General features: G+C 36.5%; 1 protein-coding gene across 3 annotated transcripts in view; it reads right to left on the bottom strand.

The window, feature by feature from the left end:
* sli (slit) overlaps nt 1-12,385 on the bottom strand; it is a 109,838-nt gene that overhangs the window by 94,501 nt on the left and 2,952 nt on the right. For all 3 annotated transcript variants that reach the window (XM_008192222.3, XM_008192223.3, XM_008192224.3), the window contains exon 2: nt 11,474-11,854. In XM_008192222.3, coding sequence (XP_008190444.2) covers nt 11,474-11,688 — 215 coding nt within the window. In that variant the 5' untranslated portion in view covers nt 11,689-11,854. The remainder of the gene's footprint in view (nt 1-11,473; nt 11,855-12,385) is intronic.

Genomic DNA, 12,385 nt, shown 5'->3' with positions numbered 1-12,385 from the left:
TTGCAAGTTCTAAGAATTTAAACTCGTTTTTAGACCAAAAAACAAGATTTTTTGTTAAACTAGAGCGTAATAAATCACTAAATTTGGTCGAAAATTAAGCAAAGACTTAATTATTTATTTCGAAAATTTCTTAGAAAATAAACTAATAAATCAGTCAATTATGTTAAAAATTACATTATTTGTGCAAGGTCTTAGAATTTAAACTCGTTTTTAGACCAAAAGGCAAGTTTTTTCTCTATTTTAATTAAACAAGAATGAAAAAAAAACACCAAAATTGGCCGAAAATGAACAAAAATTTACCTTTTTAGTCAAAAACTTAATTATTTCTCAGAATTTCTTAAAAAGTAAGCTAATAAATCGCAAAAGTATGTTAAAAATTACATTATTTTTGCAAGTTCTGAGAATTTAAACTCGTTTTTAGACCTAAAACAAAGTTTTTTCCTGTTTTTGTTAAACTAGAACAAAAAAATTACCAAAGTTGGTCGAAAATGAACAAAAATGTAACTTTTCCAAACAAAATTATGTTAAAAATTACATTATTTTTGCAAGTTTTTTAAAACATTTTAACATTTTTTTTAACATTTAACATTTAAACTCGTTTTTAGACCAAACAACAAGATTTTTTCCTGTTTTTGTTAAACTAGAACGTAATAAATCACAAAATGTGGTCGAAAATTAAGCAAAGACTCAATTATATATTTCTAAAATTTCTTAATAAGCCAATAAATCAGTCAATTATGTTAAAAATTACATTATTTTTGCAAAGTCTGAAAATTTAAATTCGTTTTTAAACCAAAAGGTAAGGTTTTTCCTATTTTTATTAAACAAGAATGAAAAAACACCAAAACTGGCCGAAAATGAAAAAAATTTACCTTTTTTGTCAAAAACTTAATTATTTCTCAGAATTTCTTAAAAAGTAAGCTAATAAATCGCAAAAGTATGTTAAAAATTACATTATTTTTGCAAGTTCTGAGAATTTAAACTCGTTATTAGACCAAAAACAAAGTTTTTTCCTGTTTTTGTTAAACTAGAACGAAAAAATTACCAAAGTTGGTCGAAAATGAACAAAAATTAACTTTTTTTTAAGCAAAAACTTCCCTATTTCGCAAAATTTCTTAAAAAGTAAGCCAGTAAATCACGAAATTATGTTAAAAATGACAAGTTCTAAGAATTTAAACACGTTTTTAGATGAAAAGTCAAGGTTTTTATTAAACTGAAGAGAAAAGATCACCAAATATCGAGATACCATTAATTAATTTTTGGACACAAAGGAAAGGGGAAATAAAATGTACTTATATTTTATTGTCCATATATTTGAGCAAAGTAAAAAAATTCAATTAAAATCAAATTAACATGTCATAAATTTTTTTTATATAAAAATTGCTCACAAACTGAAATAATTTAATTTTGATGAAAGAGGCTTGCAGTGGAGGCAAAATAATTGATAACACATACAAAGTAAAACAAAAACACAAAATCTTGTGTTAACAATTTTTTATGAAAGTGGTCACGAATTGAAATAATTTAATTTTGTTTCGGCAGAGACAAAATAATTCATACAAAGCAAAAAAATTGAAAAAAAAATATAATTTGCTAAAATGTTGCATCAACTTGGTGGTTATCTTTCGGCATTTCGTCTCTTTCTATAAAAATAAATGTGTGTAATATATCGTCGAAACAAGCGCCCCATTAATTCGGTTTATTCGCAACAGCAGTTCATATCGCAATAACGCAGAACTTCCGTCAAGCCTAAGCCGTTGCTCAGTTACAATCGCACGTACGGATTTCTTTATTTCCCATTGAATTGTTTGATTTTCAATGGGTGCTTCTATTCCCGACACAAAGCACAAAGCTCACCATAATATTACCGGTCAGGATCCGTATATTTGCCGATACTGTGTACAACATGCAAAGAAATCTTGCACCCTCCGTATTTACCTGCCAGCTTTGATTTAACTGCGCAGGTATTGCAACCCCTATATTAGTGCGGTCGGTGTCATATTTCTTAATTTGCGATGGATCAGACGCCTTCTTCGGCGCGTTCGCCTAATCCTGGCCGTCTTCCGACACAGATTAGATCGGGACGACTGCTGCTGTTTGACAGGTCATGTCAAACATCCCGTCGAGTAACGAGCATTCATTCCGTCAGCAAACACTCGGCTTTGTGGCTCCTGTTGGGATTAAGTCGGGGCCGTCTTTCTCCGTCCTGATCTTTCTTATTCCACGCCATATCACTTTATTTCGTTTGCGCCTCTGATTCAATTACGACGAGGATTCCTGATATAATACATCGACTTCGACCGGCGCATCATTGCCATTATTATGCCTTCTCCCAAAACAGTTTCCAAAGAAAAGATCGCGCGAATCGATACAAAATGCGGTTGGATGAATATTTGACGCCGACTCAATTGCAATTACTCTGACATTTACCGGCAACAAAATTAAAGGTTTGGTGACCTTTCGGAAGTATCTCAAAGTTGCAGATATTAAATGAAAGTCTATTCAGTGCAGTTAATTTTGTCATAATAACATAAATGTCAACTTTAAAACTAGAAAGTTCCAGACGCACTAAGATTGAAAATTCGCTTCGTTAAAGTTAAATTAGCTTTATTCACCGTAGGAAGATTACCTGCCAGTTATTAAGCAAAAATAAATCAAGAGTAAAAAACCATGACATATCTATCTCACGTTGAAATAATATCACTCTGCGTGAGACACGAGTAGCAATTAGGCAAATATTAAAACTCAAATGTAATTTCAAACTTGTTTTGCGCTTGAAAAATCAAAGGAATAGAAACGGGCTTTGCATAAAATCGCTTGATTTTTTGTGAACTACGTCCAACCGCAATAATAAACCAAAATTCTCTTCACTTTCGGTTCCTTCGAGATCCTATTAGAAAATCAATCACTTTCATCTTTCTATAAAGTCAGTAAACGTAAACCGGTATCGCATTCCACTAAAATGCCTTTTTCCACCCCACAGTTTCAAGTTTCAATGGATGCCTGCAGATGAAAGCTGCGCTAATATTTCACCGATTTGCCGCGGACTTTAACGGCCATTTTGCCTCTGAATGTTTCTTAAGGAAATTAACAAAGTTTTCAAGTGGAATCTCGAATTGTCGGGACAACGATTTAGACCAGGCAAACAGAACATACACCTGGAGTAAAAATTTATAGAGTCGTATAACACTTTTACATAATATTGCACGTTAACGATTATTGCTGTAATATTTTCACCGTTAATGGCAAAAAAATCAATTCAAAAGCATCTCAAAACAATTTCATCACATGCGTTATTCCACCAAACTAAACTAAGTGTTTTGAGTTTATGAGGCTCGAATATGTCTTAATGCCTGTGCCTGGAGCACTGATGGTGAATATTTCATAAATGGAATTTTAATGCGCCATACCTCGGTCTCTTGCCGTTTCATTACAGATTTTATTACAAAAAGAACAGCGTTTATAAATATTACAGTTTTTCCCGATAATCCTGATCCACAGCTGGTTACAAGACGTGATTTTTCTAAGTTTATTTTTGCGTTGCGTAAACGCGGCTTGTATATTTGCGTATATTGATCAAAAATGAGATGAGATATGAAATTAAAATAAATCATGTCTGTTGAGTCCGAACTTCAAAGTGCTTCGGAACATTAAAATCCGATATTATTTAACGGATGAGCAGCTCGTAATTGAAACTTGGAAAGCGCAGATAGAAAAGTGTGCCGATAACGAGAAGGCATGTTAATTGGAGAAGTGAATCGAGAATAACCCACCAAAGTGCATCTTCCGTCCCGTTGTAATAAACATGTTTCCTGGCCGATATGAAAAGCCGCCGTATTTTTAGCGTTAATATCAAACATGTGCGACGCGGTTAATTTAAAACGCGATTATCGTGCAGACGCTCTTCGTTCTGTGATTGGTTGTTTATCCTTCTCTGGAGACCTCTGCCGTTATTTTGTATCCAATCTGTTTTGATTGACCTCCCTCGGTTATTACGGTTTGTCACAGTGTCTGCCACTGACAGCGGCGATAATTAGTTTTGCAAATATTTTTATGCATTTTAAAATTCGTCGGCACTCAAGAGCGCCGCGACGCCGGAGCTTTACCAATTTTACGCTAATTATAACTAAGCCGAACACAAACAAACAAATTAATACCGAAACGCGCCTGCACGTGACTGACAATCCGGTCTTCTTCCAAATACAACAAACGATTTTTGCTCGGATCACCACCGGCGCCAAAAGCAACAACGGCGCTGCTTGCGCAATTAACACCTCCTTTTTACACAAACAAGCAAAATTTTCCAAAAATGCTACATCTTTAGTTCCCGTCATTGATCTTCGAATTTTCCATCAATCAGTTTGTCCAAAAGCTGTCGCTCTCTTTTGATTCAATATCACTACCCCACTGAAGAGAAAGCTCATTCAGTGGGAGTTGTACTGAAGAACGATACGTTTGCGATTACGTCAAACAATCGTAAGCCTTGTTCCCAAGCTGGCCGCATAAATCAAACACAGGTGTGATTCTAATTAGCGCAGACAGTTCGCCTAATACGGATTTTTGTAATTGCATTCTCAACTGGCAGACCGCTAGTAATTATTACCTGATTAAAAATCATTTGCATATTTATGTCCTCCGAAAATTTACGCCCAGTCGCTTGCTTGTAAATACAACCGTGCGTAGAATGAGTTTCCGTTTACGCATTCCCGGGATTCCGGTAATAAATCTGCGTGATTTTTTCCGCTTTTGCCATTTGGAGGTAGACTGTAAAGTATGCTTTTTACTCGTGCGATTAAACGTTAGGTTTATTAGGTCTATAATTAAATTTTACTTGTCACTTTGCATAATGCGGCTTCGATTTATGATAGTTGTGTTAATAATCACTTGGCTGAAATTATTTATGGATTGGAATTTTATAGATAAATAGCAATTATATGTAGGGGACGGCCGAGCAAACATCTTCTTCGGTCGTAAATTAAACCGATTGGCTACGATTTAGAAAAGTGTTAGCTGGAACGTTAAAATTGATATCTCGGAAAAATCGGCCGCGAATAGGCGCAGAGCAAAGATACTTTATATTCCTGGACGACAACACATTTGCATTTTAAGACATTATAAAATTAAGAGCTGACAGGACTCGGTCTAATTGGATTTAATTGAACAAAATGGACAAGTTAATGTCGCAAAGTTATCAATTTTCAGACAAGTACAGGTTTTATTTTAATTAGTCCGAGCCAGTGGTGAAAAGTGCCGACTTATTGGAGTCCTTGAGCTAGTTGTAAGGCCTGGAGCTTATTAGGTGAATTTTGAAGGAGTCCCTTTGAGAAGAACTTGGCTTATTACCGACACTACCCTTAGTTCATGCATTCATGGCGCTAAAGCATCGTCAAAGCTGGATGTTAATTAACAAAGTTGAAACTCAATATCGTGTTAAAAACAGTTGCGTCGACCCTATTGGATGTAACATAATTGAAACTTACTACAAATATGTAATATAAATGACGCACTTTGATTTCGAGCCTGTGTTCCATTACCCTGAGAGCGCATATTGATTGTAACCAGCGCGGACTTTATGTCTTCCATTATGGATAAGGTGTACCCAGTGATTCAATTGTGTCCTGAAAATAGCTTTATTGTTATGCTCGGCGAAATTATATCGGGCTCAGTTCGATTCTGTCAAAACACAATTAAAAAGAACGATATTCAAAAAAATAACAATGCCACGAAACCGCACCGTTTTATCGCACTCGGGCCTTTTAATGTCCCGACGCTTTATGTCTTAGTTTATTGGACTTATTCAAATTATCCCAATTTAGCGCACCATAAATCCCCGACAGAAGTCACACTTTGGGCCACTAAGTCACACACTCATCGCTGAACACTTAACATCTGATTTATAACCGCCGTAATTAAATTAGTTTATTGACGTGATTTAGACACGGAGTTTGGTAATCGTTTTGTACCTTTTCAGCGCTAAGTTATCCAATTTGGCCCACGTTTTTCCGCGCACTGAAATTAAAACGTCGCCTCAAGATTAACGACTATTAGATTCGACAATTTTCATTCGACATTCCGTCATTAACAAATGGAAAAATATGCATATTAACCGGCAAACGAATTACAAGAAAATTCGTTAAGATTCTATTTATACGATCCGTAATTTTTTCGATTTACATGTTAATGACTTCCATCAACAACACTGGAAGAACTGGCCACTTTCCAACCTTTTGAAGTGGAAAAATCCGTCAAAATTTCCCCAAAACAACATTTTTCACTCACAGGTAAAGATTATAAATCGTGACAAGGCTCAAAAAACGCGGAACTTTCACTTCATCCGCCTCTCTGATGACACGAAATGAACCATTTCGTGGTTAAACACATGTAAATCATATTTTAATTGTTCGGGGAACGGCCAAACGGCTGCCAAATGTGTGGTAAGAGTTGACATATTAATGCTGTTCTAATTTTATTAGGGAGACGCGAGCTGAAGGCGAATAGTATTTTCAGGAGCGTCAGCTGTAATTACAAGAATAATTGGCAAAAAGTGCGGTTTCAGGCTGTTACAGTGTCAATAACACGTCAAGTGCCATCGGTGATTGCGTGTGTAATTGCGTACAATTGAAATTAATTATTGTAAGAATGCACAAGCGAAGTGTTATCTCGCCATCGCCGATAATTGAGAAATATTGTTCGGGACAATGTACCATTAATTTCCCCGTGTTATATCATACAGGAATGAAATCAAACCCACATCAGGATACGGGAAAAATTATCGACCTCCAATTGCCAGTCAGGTGGATAAATCTAAGGTCCATTAACAGCGCAAAAATAATTTTTACAAGTCATTAATAACCGTGGCTGTGGAATGAGTTAGTTTTGCTGGAGGCACACACCTAGCATGAATGATGATTGTGTTAGGGCCTATTTTCCGACTTCTCTTATTATCCTCCATTCAGATTCGTATTAGTATTTAGAACATCCGTCAAGATTCATTGTTGATGCGTCAGTGCTTGCCAACGGAAGCTTCCGAATTACCCTCAATTTCCGCCGTATTTTTCCGAGTCATTTCTGATTTAATTAAGCAAACTTCAAAGAAAAGCCTCTTGTTTTTACAAGCTCATCCCGATATCAGCAAACTATTTTCGAGAGTGAGAACGACTTTAAAAACTTTTAATAGAAAACCCTCCGCAAGCAATCGAAGTAAAGCACTGGAGCGGAGCTCAATTATGTCTTTGAATCGCTTTTCCCTCTTGTAATTCAATTCGCGGTTGTAATTTTGATCTCGCGCAATTATCGCCGAAAACCCCGCGTTTGTGAATGTTTAAAAATCGTATCAAATTACAAGTCTGGTCAACCTGTTTGTTGCCCGGTGTGTAATTACCGAAATTACCACTTTTGCTTGTTACCTTTGGTGCTAGTTCCGTGGCACGACCCAAAAATGTAAACCAAACCAGTTAACGGATTTGTGAAAAAATCCAACACGCGCGTCTTTTCCAATTAATTCCGCGAAAAGTTAACGCTTCTATCGTTGTCCGACAGCCACAAGCGCGTCAATCAAACCCAACAAAAGAGTAATTTTAAGGTTATCAATAGTGGAAGGACAGTGGTGCTATGAACAAAACATTTTGACTCGAACAATGGAAGGAGGAGAGGAGTGACAGGAACGTGCGAGCTTTAGATAGAAGCTTTTATGAAACGCCCGATCGACAGTTGCCTAGATAAACGGTCAAAGACTTTCAAAGGATTATGGTACAAGAAACAGCAAGGGATTCCTGCGAACAAACAATCCATTCTCCTCAGCCATTATCAGGAGCAGAGCGCACAAAAATACTCTCACTAAAGCAATAAAGACTTCAACAAAACACTCTTTATTCAAATGATCCTAATAAAACATAAATATAACTCGATTTATATTCGCGATAACTGCCACTTTACCGACGACCAAACGTTCCAAAAATTTCGCACAACTGCGACTCGAAAACACGGATTATTGTGTCGTTATAACTTTAAATGTTAAGCTCATGTCAAAAATATCAGCCTTGAATAGTTTCCACCACATTCCGGACGTGCCTCGTAATAATATTGTTCAAAAGCGACACAAAATTATCAACCATTTTCAAACTGGATCATCTATTATTTATATTGTTATTATGGTAATCAAATAACTCATGTCGAATAAATTAGAAAACAGCTGTGTTAATATGTAATTTGTTTCAACACACTGTCGCAGTCGGGAAAATAACACAAATAGTTACTTTTTTATTGTGTAAACACAAGAATTAACAGACCCACAAACTATTATTTCACGCCAAACACAAGCTGACTATAGCAAAACTTGCCGCATTTGAATATTCGTAATCAGACCAGCGTTATTCTTTATTCCCAGAGAATAAACTCTGAAAAAACTGCATTTCCTTTATGCATGTATTTTTTTTACAACAATATTAACGCAAAATCAATAAAGTGCAAGTATTTTAACCCTTTTGTCAGAAACTGGTTTGAAACCCCATTTGAACGCTGCTGGGATTTACCCCTCTCTGTTATACTGATTTAAAAATTAATGAATTTTTAAATTAAACGCTAGCGATTACTTGGTTTCAGAAAATACAATTAGTTTTATTTTGACTCTTGTTCAAGTGTACAGTTTTTCAAAAAATGAAAGCTTAAGCCTGCTGTCATCGCGGCGCATTTTTTGTGGTGAAACCTGAGCCCTGTGTGCGTTGTCCGTGATTGACAGTGGACTTGAAGCGGAGGTTAAGCTAACAAGATTCGCTATTCGATACACAGATCATCAAAATAGCTCTGTCCGAGTCTGGCGCAAAGATTAATCATGAAGATAATTGCATGTATCAGATATCCTATCTGTTCTTGTTTGAAGTGATTAATCAAGAAGCATGTATTATTCCTAATACCGCGTCATTAATATCGATCAATGTGCGGAAGGCGGGTGTAGAGAGCAACCTCAGCTGGACAGCCTACTAATATCAGAATGTTAATTAAACGAAGAACAACTATTAGCTTATCAAACGCAACTAGCTACATTTACCGGCGAGGTTATTAGGGCTCTTGTTCAGTTAATAGCTTCACGTTAATCATCGGACTCGATCAGCATAGTTGGCCAGAAATAGGAAAGTATCATCGAGTCGAAACACTTTGTCAAGCTCTCGTGGCCACGAGCTTACTAAACTGGATTATCCTTGTTTAAAACCAGGATTACAATGCTCAAGTCGACTGCCGCAAAAATATTGGCCAATTATCCTGTCTGAGTCGCTGAATAAGCGCAGGACATCTTAATTATGGCCGTGCCAACGAAAGGATTTCGCGGAAATTGCATTTGCAATTTAATGGTTTCTCGATACAAGAAGCCAGGAAATGTAAGCAAACATCCAGTGGCGGGCGACCACAACAAAACCCACCCAAAACTCCTAACTCACTGCAGCTCCCAGTTATTTACCGAATATTTCAGCCGATTAATAGTAAAATGAAACAACACTTGGTTAGGATTTTAGCGAGACTTTTGTGCCCCACATCGGGCGGACGCCCCTGGTGACAACTCTACGGTTTTCTCAAATATTCTGCAAAGGTTTCATTAAACGATATTTATGTTTTAATCAAAACAGCAGCCGAGGATCGCTCTAATAAATTGCGAGAATATTTTCCGTTTAAATCGCGAGTCTGCTGGAACGATTTTGCTGCTCTTGGAGTCCGTTTCAATTAGAACGTTTCCGATTCGATAATGGCCGTCCTTTATTTATGCGTGCGAATTTTGAATTGTTTTCTGGATGATTGTTTGAACCAAACAACTATTTCCCGGGCGTTCGCCCCGTCGCACATTAATAACTCGCCAGAGTGTGAGAATGTTGTAACTGTTCGAATGCAATATCAATAATAGACATGTTTTAAATTAATTTCGCGAAAATCTCTAACGAAAAATGATTACATCCACATGAATTTTAATTAATGTGATTTATGCGCAAAATTTACACATCTGCACATTTTACTGTTTAAATAAATTTCGCTGCTATTATTATGGACACGATAAATCGTAATAAATTGGCGCGTAGACGTAAAAATTCCACAAATCTGCCGGAAAATAAGTCGGTTGATAGAACATCGTTAAATGGTATCATGTTGGGGCTTTTTGTACTGTCTGCTCGGGAAAGCTCGCAGCACCTTGCACCTATCGACAGCTTTATCGCAGCTTCTCGTCTTTTGAGTTTCGTTCACCCGTTAGAGCTTTGTTTTTCCGTACTTTTTATGGTAAACATATCTTTCACTGGCAGGAGATTGATTTATTTACGACTACTTAACAATGCTAGTGACGGAAAATGTCACGCTCAAACTACATATTTTAAAATAAAATCGGTCACAATAAGGAAAAAACTCTCTACAGTCCTTGAACAAATTACTAAAACGTGATGACTAAATTATCGCACAAACTTGACTTTATGGTACAACAAATTGAGCAAAAAGTGAGTAAATAAAATTTTTAAATTAAAAATACCCTTTAACAAATAAGAGAAATGTTTGTTTCAAGAAATGCCACGGGATAAACACTACGTGCAATATGACCTTACTGTTGCAAAAATTCCTTTTTGTAATGCTATAAATATTTACAAGGAAATAAGACAGTCCAACATGGCAGTTATTTATTTTTATCCATGATACTATAAAACAAAGGTGAAGACTAAACATAAACTAATCGCAACAATAGCCATAAAATTAGAATGTCTTGTATTTTTCAATGTTCGATTCAAGCTTTAAGCCGTGAACAGTTAAAGACAATGAAGGTACAAAGTAGTAATTTAAATACTGAAAGTCATCACTGGCTAATTGGCATCCTAATTCAATTTAAAAATCCTGCCGACATTACAATGCAAATTAATTATCTATTCCGTTGGCAAATTTCGTCGCTAGTGTTCCTTTAAAGATAAGCCATGTTTTAGATTTTGCGTCCGTCCACTAGTCCCTTATCTTTTAATGAATCTTTAGATGAGGCAACTTGTAAACGCTAAAGACGCTTAAGTCCCGCATCACTTCGATCACTATAATACAACCCACCCAGGCTTAGTTAACTAAAGCTTTATAAATAATTTATACGTTAATGGTTTCAAGTTGCGTATGCATCACGTGATTAATAATATGAAATAGTTGAGTACGTGCACACAATTCTTTAGGTATTTAAGCGAGGAAAGGTGCATGCACTGCCTCACCATCTGGCAAAAGCGCGGCCTTGACTTAAGTCAGATAAATATTTGTGGTGAGTAATAATGGTATCGATACAAGAGTGGTATGTTAAACATCCTGCGATCGCTTTACAACGACCGGATCCGGTAAACCTCAAGTGGAAAGTTGGGCAATTAACGATTTCCCAATCCCTCAACTGTTCGGCCAAATTTGGAATTAAAAAAAGACACAATTACCGAACTTGGGCGTTTCTCAAAAAAAATATAAAGGCACATGCAGTACTTACAGTCGTTCGGTTTCCGGGGGAATGTTCTTGGGAACCTGCGTGAATCCCCGATGGGAGCAATCAGTGATGGTGCCCGTGCAGGTGCATCCTCTGGGACACCGGAGCGCCGTGAAAGATAAATGGGCGACATCGTTGCCGGGCTCAGCACAGCTCCATTCACACGACACAATCAAAACCCAAATAATCCCCAACACGAACGCCACTGACGCCCGCATCGCAAGCACCGGTGTTTTACTCTCGCACAATTGTTTATTTTTTGCAAGGATTTTTGAAAGGACTCGCGTCTTGCACTTTATTTTAATTAAAATTTAGTCCCGTCTTATTTTACCAAAAAGCGTCGTCGACTTTAATTATATTGAATGGTGGTCGCCGGCTGAAAACCTGGGGAAAAATAGAAAAAAAGAACGTGGTAATTAAGTAAGCTCGGATTTAAGTAAGAAGGAAATGCTGAAGTTTATTCACACCGCGAGATGCTGGACTTCAAGACTTCCTGGCTTTGGCGGTAATTAACAGGCATACGAACCCAATTAAAATTGTTGGACAATAACGTTTATAACTAATACATTGAGATTAATTCTTGTGTCGATGCCTACATGGAACAGGTGTGTTAGAAAGTATAATAGCGAGGTTTAATCACAACCCACGGGTTCGATTCGAATATTATGCTCATTAAAATTCAATTTACGTACATTTATTTCATTTCACTTGGCATGGCTGAAGATTACGTGATTTTCACTAAATTACAATAAGTAATCGTTTAACAAATTGACAATTAAGTTCATTTTCCAAATGGAGCAAAACTTTTCTTCGAACCAAGTATTCACATCAATCTTCTTACTCAGAAAAACACAATCGCTGAGAGATTTGCTAAAAGGAGGCGGTTTCTGCCACAACCACAGCATTTACTTTGTT

Source organism: Tribolium castaneum, chromosome 4, assembly GCF_031307605.1.
Source record: "Tribolium castaneum strain GA2 chromosome 4, icTriCast1.1, whole genome shotgun sequence".
In the NCBI taxonomy this organism is placed as follows: Eukaryota; Metazoa; Arthropoda; class Insecta; order Coleoptera; family Tenebrionidae; genus Tribolium; species Tribolium castaneum.
The sequence above is the reverse complement of the archived record's forward strand: the minus strand, read 5'-3'. Positions and strand labels throughout refer to the sequence as shown.